The sequence below is a fragment of the Plectropomus leopardus genome, chromosome 8 (assembly GCF_026936395.1).
Source record: "Plectropomus leopardus strain MGB_pleo_1.0 chromosome 8, ASM2693639v1, whole genome shotgun sequence".
NCBI lineage: Eukaryota > Metazoa > Chordata > Actinopteri > Perciformes > Serranidae > Plectropomus > Plectropomus leopardus.
In genome coordinates this window covers 11,481,534-11,502,569 of record NC_142183.1, presented here as the reverse complement: position 1 = coordinate 11,502,569, position 21,036 = coordinate 11,481,534, and the positions used below count along the sequence as shown (strand labels likewise).

The 21,036-nt window shown below is 38.0% G+C and overlaps 1 protein-coding gene across 6 annotated transcripts in view; it reads right to left on the bottom strand.

Annotated features, from left to right (window-relative positions):
• The window catches only part of atp8a1 (ATPase phospholipid transporting 8A1), a 141,934-nt gene that overhangs the window by 69,533 nt on the left and 51,365 nt on the right, over positions 1-21,036 (bottom strand). For 4 of the 6 annotated variants that reach the window (XR_015777216.1, XM_088080891.1, XM_088080890.1 and 1 more), the window contains exons 12-16: positions 17,886-18,013; positions 16,161-16,238; positions 15,949-16,037; positions 10,394-10,438; positions 5,607-5,679 (exon numbers count right to left, since the gene is read on the bottom strand). Coding sequence is in view for 5 of the 6 variants with exons in the window: in XM_088080891.1 (XP_087937017.1) it covers positions 5,607-5,679; positions 10,394-10,438; positions 15,949-16,037; positions 16,161-16,238; positions 17,886-18,013 (413 nt within the window). In the remaining variant the exon portion in view is untranslated. The remainder of the gene's footprint in view (positions 1-5,606; positions 5,680-10,393; positions 10,439-15,948; positions 16,038-16,160; positions 16,239-17,885; positions 18,014-21,036) is intronic. The other 2 variants (XM_042493929.2, XM_042493932.2) reach the window with 1 other exon arrangement.

Sequence of the window (21,036 nt, the reverse complement as noted above, 5' to 3'; positions counted from 1 at the left end):
TACATCCATACTAATATTTTTGACCAAATTCCTTGACAAATTATCAACAGTAGTGTGGATATAATGATGAAGTGGGTGAAGGCAAATAATAGAGCAGCTATAACAATCTGCTAAGCTCAGAAAATTACATCACTTTACTGTAATGCAGACTTCAAAACCAAGACAAGACTACACATATGATATTATGATATCTGAAATCTAAGACAATATCTAGTCTCATTTCAAAAATAGATATAATATCAATATCGGGCTTAGAAATGACATGTACAAGTTTTGTGCCACAAATCAATATTTTATATTAGCAGAAAAGAGAGGGGACAGAGGAAGCGATAGAGAGGGCAGAATTTTGCATTTTTTCCATTATCACCTCACAGCTGGTTCTTCTTTTTGTTTGTTTTGTTTTATTTTGTTTTTAAATGAGCACAAATATATTTTCTTCATGACAATCAATTACCCTAAAGCTAATTTGTTGTCTTAAAACATCACTACCCTGGCACAAACATGTACTATGTTACAGTGACATTCAGGAGTGAATGACATGATCACGTCATTATTTTTGTTGTTGTTGTCACATAAATATATATACTCAGTTGTTGTTGTCATTTCAATCGCTGTGTGTTTACATTAATGTTTCTTATAATGGCTTCAAATAAGCCTACTTGGTTTCTTGCCTCTCTTTGCACTGTGTACTGTGTTATTTTTGTTTATTTTTAATTAGTGCAAAAATAAAAAATGCAAAATCAAAACATCTATTACAATTCCAAAAGTGTGTTTGTTCGTTTTTTTAAACACATGTGGCTCAAGTTTGGTCAAACTAACGACTGCTGGTAACAAAGCCAGAAGGATCACACAGACAGACGTTTGCTCACGCATGTGCGTGCAATACAAATTTGCTCCATTTTAATGAAATAAAAGGCCTAACCTATACACGGAGGGCATTTTACATTAATGAGGGGAAACGTATGACTAACTAGCCGAGGGTTAGACTCGGACAGGCATCTGCTGAGGCTCCTGTCTGAGGCTGCAGGACCACCAGCTTCTAGTCAGTGAGGCATAGATACCAGCTGCCTCGAGGGCTGCGCCAGGCCTGAATCACACAGCAAACAGCAACCAGGCTGCTGATGGTCATTAAAAATGAGTTCAATAGTCGAATAATCACATTATTAGCTCATCAACAACACAGCGATCGATGAACCTATGCAGATAAACAAATACTGTATATGCCATTCTATGTATTGTTGACTCTTTTTTACTCAAAAACGTCTGATCTCTATCCCTTCTCAAACAAAAAGCTGTGTAAACACACACACACACACACACACACACACACACACACACACGGTATTGTTAAATTTGCTCTCTCTGTTGGCCATGGTAACTCTGATGAGAGATCTCTAACGGGGAACAAAGGAGCAAATGAATGGAGGGGGGGAGGGCGAATCAAAGGGCCTCCTGTAAATGAAAGTACACAGAGTCTATTACAGTCCAGGTGGCTGTGAGAGCCCTCGCTGCCTCCTAGCAGCATGCTAATCTGGTCTGGGCTGACAGGTATCCTCTGAAGGACATGTCAGCGTGTGTGTGTGTGTGTGTGTGTGTGTGTGTGTGTGTGTGTGTGTGTGTGTGTGTGTGTGTGTGTGTGTGTGTGTGTGTGTGTGTGTGTGTGCGTGGGTGTGTGTGTGTGCGTGCACAGTCTAATATTTAGATCTTTGTGAGGAGGAGCCAGTGCAGTTTTAGACACTGAGAGTGAGGACATTGTTTGTGAGTGAGGACATTTTGGAACCTTTTCAAGGAGCTGTTTGAGGTTTAAGGTTTGACTTTTACAGTCAGGGAAGGAAGTCCATATAGTTCAACATTTTGGGAGTCTTTGGGAGTTTGCTTGTTACTGCATTGAGCAAAAACAAAAAACAAAAAAAAGTCCAGCTCATAAAACCGCTGCAAAACTGAATTAACAAACAAGACATTACATGTTTGTTAGTGAGATTTGGAGATGCTGGAGGGCAGATTTTGTTCTTAGACAAAGCCAGGCTTGCAGTTTTCCACCTGCTTCCTTTATGCTAAGCTAAGCTAAGCATCTTCTGGCACCAGCTTGATTTTAAAGAGACTGATATGAGAGTTGTATTGATCATCTCATAGCAAGAAAGCAAGTGAAAGTATTTCAAAACAAATGTAAATACTAGTGCTAAGGGATTGATTATATTAATGAGACAGTGTTCATTTTTCTAACAAAAACGATTACAAAAAATGTTCATCAACGACCCTTTATTTTCATGACATATATGAACGTTGACAAGCTAAAAATAGATCTTTGATTATAAAAACTATGACAAATGTTTTGGTTTCGGAGACGAGACAAGACTCAAAGAGTTGGTGCTGAGCTATTCAAAATGAGGTGAGCAGAATGAAAATTTGCAAGTTTGTGTAGAAATTATTTGTACTTGTAGAAAAAAATGTCTAAATGAAATTTCAACAGTTGATACAACTTGTCATCTTTTTTCAAATTGCAGAGACCTGTATCAGCCAAACTGAATAAGTTTAGATAGATAGATAGATAGATAGATAGATAGATAGATAGATAGATAGATAGATAGATATACTTTATTGATCTCAAAACTGAGAAATTGGGGTGTAGCAGCGCCATGCAGTAAGAACAAGAGAATAAAGAGCACACGTTATTAATAGAATATAAAGGAATACACTTAAAAAAACTAAAAACTAAGAGACTGTACATATATACATATATACATGTGTAAAGTGCGGAACAGTATCTGAATAAATAAAAATAAAGTCAGCAGTGTAGAGTGACATGGAGCTAAGACCAGATAAAACAATATTTTGCTAAAAAGGTGACTCAAATACAACCAGAACTAATAAGCATTTTTGTCCAGAGACTAAGACTAAATCTAAAGTAACTGCCCAAATTAAAGGTCTAGTGTGTAGAATTTAGTCGCATAGCGGTAAGGTTGTAGAAACATGAAACCGTAAATGGCCCTAGCTAGAGCCAGTGTTTGATTTGTCCGTTCTAGGCTACTGTAAAAATAATACAGCATACTCCACAGAAGAGTACCTGTTCCCCATGTAGATATAAACGGCTCATTCTAAGCAAACAAAAACACAGTAATTCTTATTTTCAGGTGATTACACTATTCAGCCAATATATCCCCTTTAATTCTCACTCTGGAAGTTTAACACTGCTATGAGCGTCCTCACAAGTATAGAAGTCAAACGCGTGTATGCTGTCCAGGGTGGTGTAACTTAGGCATAGAGTTCAGGGCAAGTCATGAGCTTTGCTCTGATGGCACAATTAGAAGTGACAGCTAATATCGTGCTGCCAGCTATCACCCCACTGACTCCTGGGTAATCTGTGACATGACAACAGTGACGGACACTCATCACTTCAGACATGACCAGTGTGGAAAAAGTTGAAGGGTCAAGAGAAACTGGAGCAGACGAGCGAGCGAGCAAACAAACACCCACGAACGCTGCCGGAGCTCTGCGGGGGGGTGAACATGTCCAGTGACTCAAGAGAACACGAAAAGCACCAGAGGGGATGTTTATTTTTGTCAGCACTGTTAATTCCCCTCTCCTCCAGTCTGCCGTCCCCCTCAACACTGTATCAACACTACTCCTACAAATAGCCCGCAGCAACATAAAAGTGCTGTAAATGATCAGGATTAGTAATGTTTAAGTAAGAAGCATCCTGGTGGCCATAAGGACCAAGTGTTTTAGCTGTGAGGACAAAAGGTGTTAAGTGAAATGTATCGTTCCATTTAGCATCAATGCGTCATACATGGGAAAGGGAAACACTGATGGCTTGAAGGTTGGAGATAATGTCGCAACAAGGTTAAAGGTACACTATGCAGGATTTTCCAAAAAAGAAACAAATGTAGAGACTCATGCAAAAGTGATCTCTTTTTTATTTTGCTATGCAGGGTTCCTACAGCTAAGCTAATTGGCTGCAGGTCTTAGCTTCATATTTATCATTAAAACATGAGAGTGAAATTCATTTAGACATTTAACTCTCATCTAGAAAGCATTTAAGTATATTTCCCACGCGTTTTTATTTGAATTTGAACTCAACTTTGTTTCAATAAAATACTCAAGTCCCTCACTTTTCCTAAAAGTATTTTATGTAGCTCCACATTTTATTAAAAAGTGTCTAGATAAAGCCTTTTTTTTTTTTTTCTAAAAAAGGCCCATTTATACCAATAAGCACCAGTGGGTAAAATTTACACCCATAGAGAATGAGCTCAGTTCAGGGCTATCAGTTCTGCTTGTTTTAACATTTTGTCCACTACAGTGTGTAACAGAGTGGTTTAATAAGTCATAGGCTAACCTTGACTGTGGACAGGAGAAAGAGAGTTATGGAGATAGATCAAGTATCAGGTGTTAATTATTATATTATTTTGTTGTCATATTGACATTTTGTGAGTAGCAAAGTACAGGACTGCAACTCTGACATTTCGTTACACAACCCTGTGTTGTAAAATGATATACAGATATAAATCATTATATATGTATACACTGACCCCTGGCATTCTTGTGTTATAGCTATGCTGTTAATGAGAGCAGATGCAGAAAATTTCAAATCTTTTGAAAAGCACGGCAGCGTCGTGACAGGAGTCTTGTCACATAATAGAAGGGGACTAATAAAAGGAAAAACAATGACTCACAAAAGTGCAACAGAATTAAGACATCCACCATCAACAAAGCATTAGTACAACGACAACACAATAAATTAATCATAAGCAAAATCATTACCAGAGATTTAGAGTTGGTTTTGCACCATAATTAGCAGTGGGCGAAGGGCTATCAATATGAAAGTAAAGCAGATCCTCGACAAACTCAATGTGTGGAGAGATTCTGCTGTCATAACAAAGCAAACATCACAGTGGGATTACTGCTTTCCTTGGGCGGTGCTACTGTACATAATTAGATGTGACATTTTGCCTCCCACACGCTGTTCTGCAGCTGAGTGATTCAACCAGCCAATCAATCACAGTTTTCACCCATTTCATTACCACAGGTGGCCTTTACTGCTCCCGCTAAAGTCCTGCGACAGATCCCAAATGCATGTACAAGTCCATATTTTAAGACAAAGGCACAGCTGTTAAATATTTGATTTTTTTCGTGTAGTTTTTGGGCAGTCTGCTATCCATAAGTTCACAATACAGCAGTCCAGACCTCCACATTGGATAAGCAAAGACACGGGTTTTAATTTTGTCAGAATAAGCTATCATGCAGTGTGTTTATAATTTCCTGTCATGAAACAGCAATCCAGCCCTCAGCAGGATTTTAATCAAACTGATATTAAAGAATTCAATTTGTCTGTCAAAACATGCCATAATGATCCAAACATAATGACCAGGGAATGATTCATGCCATTAAATATCGCAGCCTTTGCAACACTTTGAAGGCACAACATAAACACAAGTGGACTATATCACTAAGGTCAACCTAAAATGCCAAGAAGACACTATACACCCACACACACACCCACACACACACCCACACACCCACACACACAATTAGATTCAAAATCCTTCTTAGTTTTCCAAAACAGCAGTCGTCAATGCAGGCAGGCAGCGAGAAACCCAGACATTACTTACGTGATTACTTTGGAGGTTTTCCAGTAAGCTCGGGTCATTAAATCCCTCCTCGTCCAGTGACTGCGAGCTGTGGCTGGAAAGAAGAGACAGAGGAGTCAAACAGACAGAACACAGGAATACTTGAACAGCCAACATGTCGTTACACTAGATGAGTAAAGACCATATCATTTACTTGCAACATCAGAGCATATTCTGACATAAGAATACTCATAACAACAGGAGTTTACGTTAAAGTACAACTTTCTAGGAGCGTCTGACAGTTTTCCAAATAATTAGTGTGACAAAAGTGTTTAATATGTACCAAAAGTAAAAATGAAGCCTCTTGGAGCCTGCATAGAATACACATAAGTACACACACAAGTAAGTACACAATTAAGCGGACGTAGCCTTCATGTGCCTTAAAGCTGCATTTTTCCTATTGGCCAGCAGGGGGCTTCTTCACCGAAAAAAGAGGTGAAAAAGAAGTGCGATCATGGAAGTCTGTGAGAAAATATCTCTGCCTCTCACTAGATCTATGATCTCAGTAAATATTTTTCTAATAAGTTTATGGTCTCTTTTGCTAGTTTCAAAATACAGTATGATCATTTAGCAAATTATTGTTCAATTATAAGTGAGTAATTATGAGTATAATAGACCATAAAGCAGAATACACTTTAAGGTATCTTTAACTTGTGATCGTCAAGTCACTACCATCACGACTGGTCAGTAGTTTTCTCTGGTTCTTATGGTGCACTCGATTTGCACTTGGAAGTTGCAATTTCTAAATTCCCAGTCTAAAATTTAACTGGAACGCCCCTAAGGTCGGATTTCGGACTCAGAAAGTCAGATGAACCTCACCAACCAAAAGCTCCAATCCAAGAGATCTGCTGATATGAAAGATAATATTGTATTTATTAGCACTTCTGTCTTATGTGTGTCCTGTTAAAACAGTCATACACACAGTAGTTATTGTAGTGTTTTTTAATGCACAAAATACTGTGTAACACGTTATGATCAAATGACGCGCTGTCATCAAATCTAAACCAGTAAATGTTTACCATCTTTGTTTTCACTTGAGCTGGAGAAGTTCTGTATTTCTGTATTTATTTCTGGTGTTCTCCTTTATGTATTTTTAGTGTTTTGATGCCTGCTGCACATCAAATTTTCTTTGGGATAATAAAATTGAAGTTGACGTTTTTGGTGAAAAATTGATATAAAAAAAACAAACTTTAATAGTTGCCAAATAATTTCCTGTTTACCAACTTATCAATAAGTTAGCTTGAATTTTCTCTCCTAAATAAAACGTATGTGCAGTGAGACTGGAACCACACAACAGATCTCAGACTGGTATCACACAGCCAGAGCTGTGTGCCATCAGTATTGACATTTGTTGGGAAAAGTATCAACCGCAATGCAGACAGAATGCAAATGCAGGTCCCCTGGGCCTCAGTAATGTGATGTACAGTGTGACTGTTTTGGATTCTGTCCATGGCAGCAGAGGAGGATCATCCTTTGAGAAAGCAATGTCCTGAAATGGGGAATTATTATTTCACAATGAACAAAGAATCCACACTCATTCATTTATTCATTTTACCCTTTATATATTTATCATATTCCCCTCAGTCATTTCCATAAATAATAAATGGTGTTCCCCTGCTTTAGAAATTAAACAATGCAAGAGGAAGTGCTTACAAGGACAGAGCAGGCAGGCTGGATTACTGGCAGTGAAAAGAGACCATATTACTCATCCACTAATCAAAGCCAAACCCTAATAAATTACTGGAAATACAATTAGTCTCTCATACTTCATATTACATCCAGAAATGCTTTCAGTTACTGGCAAGATGCAAAATGATTCAATATTTTTCATTCCATTAGGAATATGGCAAAAGTGGAAAAAAAGACACAATCTTTCATTGACAACATGCTCAAGTGGAAAAACAAAATTCTGGGTTGCAGAGAAGACTGTGTTATTGAAAAAAAGGTGAAAGATGTTTTTTATCCCTCTAACAGGGACTTTTTTTTATGTAGCTACCAGCCGCTCGCTGGCTGTCCAGCAGGGATCGATTCATGATTCTGTGATAAACAGAGTCCTATAGATCAGGTAGACAGCAGCTTTGTCCATGGCACTGGGGCTTGATAGAAATGTTACCGAGGCTGCCATTAGCAACCATAAAAGTCTTTCTAATCCCGCAGGATACGCTGTTCCGATCCCACAGAGCCAAACAGCTGGCCAGCCAGTAATACTCCCATCTACTGCACTGCAAATAGAGGCTTGGGAGGAAAGAAATATTGGAAAAACACAGCGATGCCATCAAACAGCAGCGCTGGAGTCGATATTGTGTTACACCTACGAAGGTGCACTGGAGGTTAGGGGGATTTATCACAGTAGCAGGCTTTATTAAAACATGTCAGGGAGAATTCGGCAAACAAAATCTGCATTTCTAAACACCACATGCATACTGTAAACACATGGTGGGGAGGGCAGATGTATAAATTGAAAAAAGCTTTGTATCATATTATGTAAAATAAATGCTTTCTGATTACAGCAGATTGTACCCATGCAACAAATTTCAACACGTATGTATCCAAGTTATTTGTTTTTAAATGATTTCTTAAAACATATTTTATAGGAAAGCTTTTCATTTTAATGACTGCTTTGTACATTTGTGATGTGGCAATGCTGTGGTTTATTTCCTTTTGCTCTGTTTCATCCCAGTGCACACTATAATCTTAGCTCTTAACATTGCTTTAATGTAACTGTTTATTTCTTTGTCTTATTCTTATGGACTTTGTGAAGCACTTGTTTGCATAAGTGCTACACAAATAGTTATTATTATTATTATTTTAAGTTGTGTTTTAAGAGCCTTACAAATTCATTTATGAAATAAAAACGTGTTCTGCAACAAAGACAGAAAATCTATTGTGTCATAATAAGCGTTTCTAACCCTTAAACAGGTGAGGAGGCCCTGAGCTTCTCTCTGATGCAGCAGCAGCACAGTTCACGTCAATTGTCTTGATGAAATTTCTGAGGCACGAGGCTGGGTGTGGAGGACGGTCAGTTATTGATTATCTGCCAGCACACAGAGGTCCTGTCGCTATGGGAACGAGGGTGTTGGCTGTTCGCAGTCAATAGCCACGGACTGGTTGCTGATCAAACCTGTGACATTGCATGCCATCCCTGGAAGTTATACATTTATAACTGACCTGTGTCGAGATGACAGTGTTTAAGTTGTATTTTACTCAATTTAAGGCATTCTATGTATATATTCCATTTAAAATTAGGATTCAGTTAGTTTTGTTCTCTATAAATACAATTTATGTATTGTAATTTTAGCTTTTTTTATTATATTTTCACCTTAATAGTTGTGTATCGTTCAAAGGGATTAATCTATGGAATGGTTGTGACAAGGAATTAAAACCGTCATTCTAAAAATGTTTAAGAGTATGGTGGTAAACATTTTTTATTATTTTGTCTGACACAGTTTTCTTATCTTTTCTCTTTTTGTCCTTCTGTTGTTAAAATTGTTTTATTTTTTCTTTGTTTTTTTTTCTTCTGCATAATTTACTAGTAAATGAGTTGCTCATGAGAATGTGCTGAGTAAAATGGAAAGTACAATAATCTCAAGCTTTAGCCTACACCTTTCAGTAGATACTTTTTGTATTCCCTTTTGTTTTTTTTATTTAATGCCTTGATGTATTTATTCTGTATTTAGTGCATTCCTCTGGGAAAATTACCAAGGACCAAAATAAATTGCCACAAAACAAAAACAAACCTTATATTTATCATATTTTTACTATCCTGTTTTTATTGTCATTCTCTCTATTTTCATATGAATTTTCTTATAGTAGAGCACTTTGACCTGCATTCATTAAATGAAATGTACTACACAAATAAATTCCAATAATTATCATTATTATTATTATAAAAAATGAAAACCATAGAACTAAGACCAATACGGTGCTGGTTTTGTTTTGTTTTACTTCTATCATCAAGCAACAAAGAACACATTAATTTTTCCCTTGTTCCCGTATCTTTGCCCTATTTTGCGTATAAATCAAGCTTCTAATTTGGTTGTTTCAGTGAGAGAAAAAAGCAGCAAAAGGAGAAATGCCTTCATGAAGCTGGCAACTTCCTTTAAAGCAGCAAGATTCAACATTTTGGCATAATAGGCATTAACAAACAGGCCCCAATCCCCCATGCAAAATGGATAAGACACGCCCATGCTGTTACTGCAGATCTCAACACTGTAGCAGATGGATCTCAGAAGTAGGACTGTGTGTGTGTGTGTGTGTGTGTGTGTGTGTGTGTGTGTGTGTGTGTGTGTGTGTGTGTGTGTGTGTGTGTACGTGTAAGAGACAGAGTGAGAATAAGTGGGAGTGAAGCTTCCACCTCCAAAGTTAGTTTGATGTTAACTGGTGAAAAGGAGAATTTGCTGCTCAGCTTCAACACAACATACAGTAACAGCTCTCAGTCTATCAAACCTGCTGAATGTACGAGAGCCTGTAATGAAGCCACAGGACGTAACCGCTCACAATTCAACATCTAACATTGGCAACATACATATATATCACATTAGTTTAAGGCTGCTGTTTCACATCAACAGATATACACAGTGAATCAAGAGCCACAGTCACAGACATCACGTCCAATGTGTACTCAATGACCGCACAAAGAAAAAACAACAACAAACACTGAGGTATTGTGTTCAAAGTCACGATTTCCACAAAGGCAAGGCAGCACCAAATACATCACAGAAGCGAGGAACATTATATAAAAAGACGATCACTATCTCACAACATCTTACCAGTCGTCCTCTGCAAAACTACCCTCCTCAGCCTCAGGGACGTGACTGTTGGAGAAAAAATCATCTTGTTGACAAAGTCTGTTGTTGACATGTTAAAGACGCGATGTTAGGGTTAAAGATGGGTTTGATTATGAGTTGGCAGGTGTTGGAGTATGACAGGTCGGATGCCGGGACATACTGTAGCTCAAGTGTTGCGGTTCGGTCAACAGCCGTGATTATAGCAGGTTCTCTTATCATTTATACATAATGCTATCTCCTTTCTGAACCTTTCAGGTTTTGATACTTGCTGAAAATATGGTGTCAGTTTCTCTATGACACTTGTTATAGCTCATGCACGTTCAAGAGCTAGTGCTGCCCGCCTCACAATTTCTCTCTTAAATTCATTATGAATCATCATGTATATGTTTACACAAACAAGGAAAAAATCATTTTAATGCATTGATTCAGCACTTGCATTTAGAGGCTATGCAAGCTGAATATGATGCTACAGAAAACTTTTTTGTGCAGTGTCCATGTTGTTTCAGCATTTTAACTTAAAGTTCATGAACGCGCCGCAGTCAGAAGAACGACTATCTGAGGAGCATGTGAATGCAACATTGAGCTTGGCTGGTGAACGTAATGACTCAAGGCTGATTTAATCTGTCGTCACTTGTTCAGTCTGAGCAGTTTCTGCACACACGTTACGACACGTTAGGTATTCACAAGCACTTGCACGTTGACAGGCTGATCCGGAACATACTAATGACTAAAAAGAGCTGTTCAGAAGATTTGTTCATTCATTTTCGCCCATCACTAACTCTGTTTCCAGTTGTGTTGTGCATGTCATTCAATAGTCAATATCAACTAATACCGGTATCAAATACATGTAAAATTCATGAGAAACTTACTGGTAAGAATAGTAAGCATATTTCTATTACATCTTCTGTAGTAACACATGAAATGTCACTGGTCAGTCAATGGTTAATTCAACTGATTGCCAGACAAGAGAAAATAATGCACACAAAATATTTGGATCATAATGTGCTTATAAAGTTTACTAAACAAATTTGTTACTAAAAAGTACTTACATGCAACAGCGGTCATAACACAGTAAGAATATAACACTGAGGATGTTTTGCCAAATGTTTTAGGAGAAAATTTTTCATCAGATTAGATGTAGAGCTGTGCATTGCAAAGAATTTGGCAATATCACCGTACAGAGGTGACAATTCAACAATTATTATATATTGCGATAATGTGAGCAAGGCAATATATTTCAAATGCTTAAAATCTAATTTTAGGAAAAATGTCAGTGCATCTTCTATGACTGCCTTTTTCGTAGCATTGTGTTTTTTGTGTTTACCCTGTCAATAAGTGGTTACTTTGAAGTGGAAGAGACAAATGGTTAAAGATAGATAACAACACTGCTGGTCAGGGGACAGAAAATGAACCACTGCCACCAATTTATTCCTTGGAAACTATTAACATAAAAATCTTGAGTGTTTTTGAGAATTGATACGGTACCACAAAACATAACATTGCCATACTCAAGTGTGCTGATATTTTCTTACTCTTCTAATTAGAGGGGGACAAAATCAAAACTAAGAAAGCCAGAAAAGAAACTGGAGGGGATATATGAATGTTTGGGAATTGTGTCATTATAGTCATAAGTCTTCCTCTCTCACAGCAGAAACTTCAACTACAGATGCGATGTGTGTGAGTGTGTGTGTGTGTGTGTGTGTGTGTGTGTGTGTGTGTGTGTGCAATCTGTGTGTGTTTTTAAGGCCACCAATGAATGCAGCCATGAAAACAACAATGTTTGAAACTAAACGTGGTCAGAGTGCACACTGCCTTAAAATGAGGCAACAATTATTTTGACATCTCTGCTCTGGCAGACTAACTGCAGTGCAGCGTTTTGTTAACTGGAAGGAGTGGAGCCGACCAGACGACGTGCTCCACTGAACATTACAGCTCTCCATCTGATTCCAACTCAGTTTGATTCATGCTGTGAGCCCGTTCGCTCTTGTACCTTCAGAAAAGCAACATTTTTGTTATCTGCAGTGACAACAAACCAATCCACTGACAAATTGGCTAATGTACAGCCTTACACGACAGCTATATCCAATGCACGCATTTACTTGGGTACACTTTACAATTACAAATTACATACGCAAATTTGGTTTGTTAAAAAATAAAATCAAAACATGTTTTTCTGAGTTTTGTCAGTCGAGTACATTAAAAAAAAAACAAGCTTTCACTCAGCTGCAAACTAATAACACTCAGGAGGATTCTGTGAGCCTTCCTAACCTAAACTGTATCTCTCCTTGAGATTTGGACTCCAATCCAGTGGAATTAATTAATGTCTACACCCTTGGGGTTGGCTTTATTAATTACAGCAGCACTTAATTTGTGGTGAGGAACACATGCAGGCGGCAGTGTCAGGGGGGCTTTGTGTGTGTGCTGGCACCAAATTACAAGTCACGCCACAGAGTAGTGGGAGTGGAATGTTTTATCTTCTTTTTTAGTCAAATTAAATCTTTTTCTGGCACAAGAATATACTACTACTTCCCAGAGTAGAGTCAGATACTTTGAAATCCGTCCTTGTGCAAAAAGTACACTGAAACTGGTGTTGAAGAAGCCTTCAAGTATGTTAATTTCAAAAGTAGAGACACATTACTGAGAGAATTTAAAGTTAAATGATACAACATACGCGTCACTACTACTTGCATCTATATTTCAATATTAACCTGAAACCAGACAACTGAATGCATTTAAATTAGACATCTACAATAAGGACAAGAAGGAAGTCTTCAAAACCATGCTGTTTTTAACAATGTGCAAACAGACTCAAGCTGTTTCACTGTTGGGTAAATACGACAATGGTGAAGTCATTATGTGTTTATAACATTAAATATATGTCACATAAAAGCCTAAACCTACTTAAGAAGAGAGAAAAGATTGTTAACTTGGAACAGCACTGTTTTAATAATTTTGTCCTCTAAATACTGATGGGTATTAATGTGTCATGAAGCCGATAGAAACTGATTAAAGTTTCCCTCGAGTTTAGAAAAAGTGTTTCTGATGTGGGTAGACTAAAGTTTAATAAATACATTTTAAAACAGATAGTACCAATCCTTGATTGCCGCGTTAAAAACCGTTGTCAAATAATCTATAAACACATAGCTGTGACCACAATACATTTTCAGAATTACTGCGCCAACTAGTCACCTATTGTCAATGAGAAGTCAACGGCTAACTGGGGCTTGAAACATTAATCATTAGCCCGGACGAAAACAGTCAGAAATATACATTCCCGACTTAAAATTAATGCACAAAAAACATAAAGCTGCTGCTAAAGCAACAAAGAGAGTCTATGAGGATTTGAGCAGACAGGAAACCCACTTTGTCTGGTCGCTTGTTATGATATAACTGCAACATAATGAGAACTTTTTTATTCTTTCTTTGAACGTTAGGTAAACTAGAGCCCATGGTGGTGACCTTTTTGGCTCCATGTTGCCACGGATTTGTAAAGCAGGCAGCACTTCCACTGTTCCTGTGTGTTGCTTATTATTCCGCTAAATGTCACAGAAAAACTACACTGCTTGGTGGCAGTCCAGTAGCCAGAAGAAAATCTCCACATTTTTCTGCTAACCATGAATGTTTAATTCATAGCATATCAAAAGTTTCTAAAGTGACGTAATGTATAAGCTGACTTTCTCAGGGGGAGGTGAAGGAGATGGCAAACAGCATTTCACCCAGGCAAGACGCCTGCCAAGCTGCAGACCACTGAAATCAATAAAAAACAACATTGTCTTTTGGCAACCCTTCTTGGCATTTCCACCAGTGGCACCAAACCCGAGTTTTTTAGCAGCATATTGCGCCGTTTCCCACCAGCACCAAACTTTGGTGTTTTCTACCATACCTGGGTGTGACTGGGTTGCTGGCAGAAGAATGATGATTTGTTATTAATAAATTCTTTATTTTATTTTTTGTTACTGTGTTTATTTAATAAGACACTGCCAGGTCCACGTAGAATTATGTAGATTTTTGATCAGCTAAGCTCATGTCATGCCTGACAATGCCCCTTAGCTGTTGTAAAATCACTGTAGACCACATGCTCTCATGGTTTATCATATTGCTTAAATCAACAACCAAAACATGCCTGCAAACATGCCTTCCTCTCATGAGGAATCATGAGATAAACATTAAGTTCAAAGAAAATAATTTGTTTGAGGGGTAAAATTCAGTAAAACTAATTACATGGTTTACATAGTTATAGCAATGCAGTGGATTACATTGCTGTTACAGTTGATGTTGTGATTGTCTGGTGAATCATTAATACAGAACAATACCCTGCACTGTAAACAGTTTTTGAGTCTGACCCTCCCAACTCTTATTTTGGGAACCCAGAAGAAGAGCAGGCCAAATGATCACATCATCAAAACAGCCTCGCTTCATTAGGACCTGCCTCTTCTCTCCCCTGCTATGAGACACTCATCCATATTTATCAGTTGCATAAGAGGGAGTCCTCGTTTCAGAGAATCAAAGGAAAACATCTCTGCTTGGGATGAAGGACAGAGACTGCTGCCTCACTTCAATCTTTGCAGCGAGGAGCGTCTGTCCCTGATGACCAGCAGGCTTGACCCAAATAAATAACCGTTTAAAAAAAAGGGAAAAGTCATGCTGTAGCCCAAAACGTCTACATCACAACAGCAGCCAATATCAGCAATGATCTCGGAGGTATCACATCATCAACATGTGCATTATCAGTGCTTAAAGGGACTATGTTTTTGACCCGCGGATCGGCAATGAAGAGTTAAGGCTAGCAATCAAAGCATAATGAGACGTTTGGTACAGAAAACTCCAGATAAAATACTCTTTTCTGTCCTTCAGCCTGCACTTCATCAATCAAGCTGTTAATTGAATCCTAATGGGATTAATCATGTACTGTCACGCCTGCACTTGCTTTGGTTCTGTGAAGATCTGCTCTCCCACTTGTTTTGCATCCACTGAGGCTAATTATCTCGGCACTAAAATGATATGAGAGTATATTCAGGGGGAAAAAAACATTAAGGGCTGATTAAATGAAATGTTAAAATGTAATAGAATATGCTTTTATGCCAGTGGAGCTGAGGGGGAAAAAGTGAATTCACGTGGACTGTGAATTTTGGCTTAATCCCTTTATTTACGAAAGGATGCTGTATGTTGCCACTTTTCCTGCTGCTAAATTGTGTCAAGAGATTGTCAAGCTTGAAGAGAAAATACTGAGATGTATCGCCAGTATTTACAAACACCTTCGACATGACAAACGATGGACTGCGAAGGAGAGAGTAAAGTGCCTTTGCTTGCAAATGTCTATCCGCCTTTTATTTATAGTTTATGTTGAGAGGAGCACTGATGCAGCTGCTAATGAGAAGGCGAGGGAGGAGAGAAAAAGGGAGAGAGAGAGAGAGAGACGCCAGCTGTACTGTGATGCACACTCGGCATTTAATGAAGGTGATGGGGGAGGAAACGGTAGAGGATGCAAAGGGGGAGCAGGGAAAAATCAAAAAGAAGAAGAGGAAAGTGGAACGTACCCATAGGCCACTCCAGCTATGGTGCACTTCTTGAACTGCATCACGTTGCAGGTCAGGGTCCCCGTTTTGTCAGAGAAAATGTATTTCACCTGTGTGGTTTAGGAAATATAAAAAAACACTTACTTTATGAGTATACATTTTATTCTAAAGCAGTTTTTTTGGGTTTTTTTAGTAAGCGTTTACATACACTGAGTATAATTTGAACTGTTTACCTGGCCGAGTTCTTCATTCAGGTTGGAGGTGCGAGCCATGGCAGGTGTGTTCGTGGGCTCATAGAGCATATCAGTGTCCTGAAACCAATCACAAAAAACTTCTCGATAACGATACAAATGAAACTTCACAGCAGCAGTTAAAGTAAATTTTTTTTTAAAAAACTCAGAAAAGACAAAAAATTAATAAAAACCACTCAGTCCCCTCTGTCTTTTTTCCCCTGCAGAAAATACTGAACCAACTGGGGCTGCGGGAAGCAAGGCCAACTGAGAACTGCCCTAAATGTTGCTAAAACTTCCTTGCTAGGATTTTCATTTAAAATTTAATGAATAAAGGGGCTCAGAATAACTTCGGGCAAAATTTAACAGTACGCTTCCTCAGCTGAGATATTTGGTGGGGCTGACCTAGATGCAAAGGATATAAGAGCACAATATTCAAGGTGCTGACTTTAATGTTTTACGTCAGTCAGGCTCCAGAGTGTCTCGGGGTTTGCAGTGTTGCCTACAGATTTCAATACGTGTTGTGTTTTCTTAAAAATATTAGGAGCATGATGCTTACCATTTAATTTTGATACTCTGATAAAACGTTGATACCAAGTTCTTATACATGCAATAATCAAATTTTTGGCCACTTGTACTTAGCAGAGCAGCAAGTTGTGAACACCTTATAAAGGTGGTGTGGTGAATGTATAAGAAAACGGTGGCTTCTTTACACATTGTGCAGACACAGAGCAATATTAGTACTCATTCTGAGTTGTGTTTGTGTCAATAAGACAAATTTAAGTTCAATATTCAGTTTCCTTTTAGCTCTGTTTTGGTCTTTAACAGCTCATGAGAGAAAGTGTCTAGCTCTGCAGCTGCTAAATGCTCCACTGTGTTCATACCTCATGACTTTTAGAGCTTTGATTGTTAAAAAAAAAAGAAAGAAAAAAGGCCTGCATGCTGCATTTAGAGACGATGTTGATGAGTCACTAATACTGCATTTTCACTGCATCATACAGGCTGTCTTTTCTTTATTTTACATTAACAAAAGTTGTGGATTACACTTTTTCTGGTACCAGGTGGAGTTGAGACACTGTAGACCACTGATTGGTTCAATTTTATTTTGTCCAAATATTTATTGTTTGTTAGATTATCTAGGTCAAATTTTGGAAAAAACAACAACATATTAAATCATCATTTAAAAAAATCTATTTGGTTTGGGTGATTTTGTCTTTCTCAATCTGCATGTGAGAATCCACTGCTCTGATTCTCATCATGACAATTTTCAGAAGAGGGTTTCATTCAGTTATTTAACAAGAAAATTTTAAGATTTTACTTTGCCATATGATTCATAAAATCCTACTTTCCATGTATAAGCATTTTTAAGACTTTTGAAAGATTAATTTAAGTCAATTTTATACCAATTAAGTCCTTATTTTAAGATCAATGAATTCAATGCCTTTTAAGACTTCTTAAAGGACCCTGTAATATGAGCAACTCACTTTGTTTAATTAGATATTAAATGTATTTCTAACATTTTCTTCACTGACACTTTGTGCTCGCAGCCTGCAAAATAATATACTTTGCATGCACTCTGCTGCAGGTACATCTGCTTTTGTAATGCGTGTAAACATAGAGGTAAAAAACACATACAGCTGAGTTGTTTCTTCCTTTAAAGTCACACCTAAGTCAAGAAAATAGTGCATCTATCATTTAGTTTAGTTCAGATGAATTGCTTCGACTCACCCAGTTGATGAAAAAGGCTTGAATGAACTTGATAACCTCCAGTGTGACCAGGAGACTGATGGGAATCAGGTTGTTGAACAGGATGATGAAGGTGAGGAAGTTGAGGCCAAAGTTAGCAGCCCCGCCATCTATCAGAGGACGAGTTTTGGACAGAGGGGAGTAATACACAGGAGACTCATTAGCGCTGGTTCATAAATATCAGTTAGTCAAATGAAAAATGCCCAAAGCTACTTCCAGCCAATGATCAACTTTATCCCAATTCAGAGAATGTTTTGGGCTAACGTCGTGCATTAGCTGGAATTAACCATTTCTTCCACCCAACCTCATCCTCTTCGGCTCAACCGATTAAACAGTCCAATTTAATGTCCCAAAGATTCAAAGTAGCGAACAGGGACTGAAGTATCTCAAATGTCATTAGTGTCACAGCAGCAGCCTTGGCATCCAGCATGATCCAGGCAATGAATTCCACAAAGCACTATGCAAAATGATGCTGGTCCCCCACCCAAAAGCCCCAAACAATTGGCAATGATCAACATGTAACCCCACTGACACCAAACATGAAAACAGGAGGGATGTGATTTACCTTTCCTCAGCTTGCAGGAGGTGAAAATGTTACCTTCCTCAACCCAAGCCTTGATCTTAGCATTGCGGTTGAGAGGGGCAGCCCTTCCCCATGACAGAACGATTGCAAAACAAAAGACTGGATGGCAGAATGGAAGCTACTGCTACTGGTACAACAACACATATAGGAGGGAATACTTTTTTTTTTTTTTGAGAAGTGGGGAGGAAGACAAACGTATTGGATGCTCTCAAGACAAAGGAGGGAGATTCAGTCCATAGCACATTCTCAACCAACAAGAAGTGGAAAAGAGGGGGTGGATTATGCCAGTGGAAAAAAAGTTTTGGTGTTAATAATGATCACTACGTCGCCTCATGTCACTCGATTCTAGTAGCCAGCTTGTTATGTGATGTTAAGCAAGATTTCTGCTATCAGATGAGACAGGGATACTGTGCTGGATCAGTAGAGTAATTGACAGAAATTCAAATCAAAACCAGAGCAAACCAGGACATGCACAAGTCACACTAGTGCAAAAGTACACCTTGTGTCTTCTCTGAAATATAGTTTACTGTAATGTAAGAAGTTCTAAACTGGCAAAAATTCTAATATTTTTAATTAATCAAGTTGTGCAGTACTCTACTGCTAAGCTACACTGTGTTGTCTTTAAAACACTGTTTTATTTTTCTTCAAATTCGCACAACTAGGCGGGGGTAGAGCTAAAAAAAAAGCAGCTTCCAACTCTGAAAATGGTTGGGAAAACCCCACTGTCTATTTTAGCATCATGTTGGCTAAAATGTAAGTGACATACTTATGTAATCAAAAACACATGTAAAGATAATGGACAATATTGAGGTAACCAGAAACGATCGAGGTCATGTCCATATATTGTTGATAACGAAATTATCGTGACAGACCTACTTTTGATATTATGCTCAAAGCAGAAACGGAACAAAAAAAGACTTTACCATGCTGTCAGTTAAAGATAGTCAGCATAAATTCAATGGTGATAAATTTCACACCAACCTACAAAAACTGAGTATACTGTAGCAGGTGGCATGAATACATAATAAAATTCATTTTTGCTCTCAATCTGCATAAACTCGTCACAATGTATAGGCTTAATGCCAGCTATGACCTGTGTCAGCACTCCTCAGCAGGTCAAAGTCAAATGAATTACTCACCAGGCGTGCATAATCGCAGGCCTCTGTGACATACTGTGTGACGCGTGGAGGGCTAACTCTTCTCTCGCTGTCTGCATTTAACTTCCAAATGTTGCTAAGTGTGTGAAATTACAATAATTTAGGAAAATATATTTAGGAATGGGATGTTTAAGATTTGACAATCGCCCCACCTCTCTCTTTTGTCACTGGTTGGATAATATGCACTGGACAGAGCCTCAACAACTCCCTATGGAAGTACAATCAGTCTCAAGATGGACGCCTGCTTTATGACTTACACTCCCCTCATCAGTGTGATATAGAGTCTTTTGGATGTGGGTTTTAATGCCGCTGAGGACAATGTTAAAACCCGTTCAAAACCAATAGAAGCCAATGCATCTTGTATAAAAAGGGAGAGTGTAAGTCATAGTGCAAGCTCAAACTGACCAGGGCACAACCTCTCCTACACAGGCCTATCAGGGTACAGAGTAATGGCCAGAGTGTCACGATAATCACTTTGCAGACCAGCTTCAGAGCTTCATCACAACAGAGAAACTGACACCGAGCAGCCCTTATTGTTTGTGTTGTGTTCATGTTTGTAATACACTCTAAAATCTGACAAGATGATTTTATTCTTAAAGTCTTCTTAAAATTTAGTTGTATTTACTTGATTTTATGAAGTTGTTGCAACTTAAAAAGGACAAGATTAATCAAATTGAATTTTCTAAGTTTTAGCAACTTAAGTGTAGCAACTTTTTTGTGCTATATATCTGTATTCCTCTGGTTGTAAACTAGTCATATTTGTGTTTTTTTCAAGATGTTAACAAAACAGAACTCGCAGATCTCCTAACTTCATCACTGGTAAAATCCTCTTTGTGATGATCAAGTTAAGTCAGACTAACTTGGTTTACTGAAGTTACTTAGAAAGAACAAGGTATTTTCATTTGTCAGTTTTAAGTTGCAGCAACTTCACAAAATTAAGTACACACAGCTAAATTTTAAGTAAACTTAATTCGATATAAGGCAAAAATAAATTTAGATTAATAGTTATATTTATTTTCCTTTTCCATGGCATTCGGGTTCCAAAATTATTTTAAATAAGATCAACTTGTCAGATTTTACAGAGTAGTAGCTTAAAATTTTTCTATAATGGCTTGAGGATACACGTAAAAACTAAACAGGTTTTCCCTTCCCTCCCCTCTGTCTGTCCTTTGAAAAAAAAAAACACAGGCGGCAGCAGAGGCTTTTAGAAAATGTCAGCTCTTGCCCCTTGGGTTGCACCACATGTTGTGTTCGAGCAATAAACACGTATAAGCTTCCCGAGTACAACCTCCTCTCCCTGGCAGTCAAAGTAAATGCTGCTATTCATTTCTCCTAAAAGAATTGATGGGTAAAAAAAAAAAAAAAAAAGTAAGATGAGGGTCTGAAGCTTGAG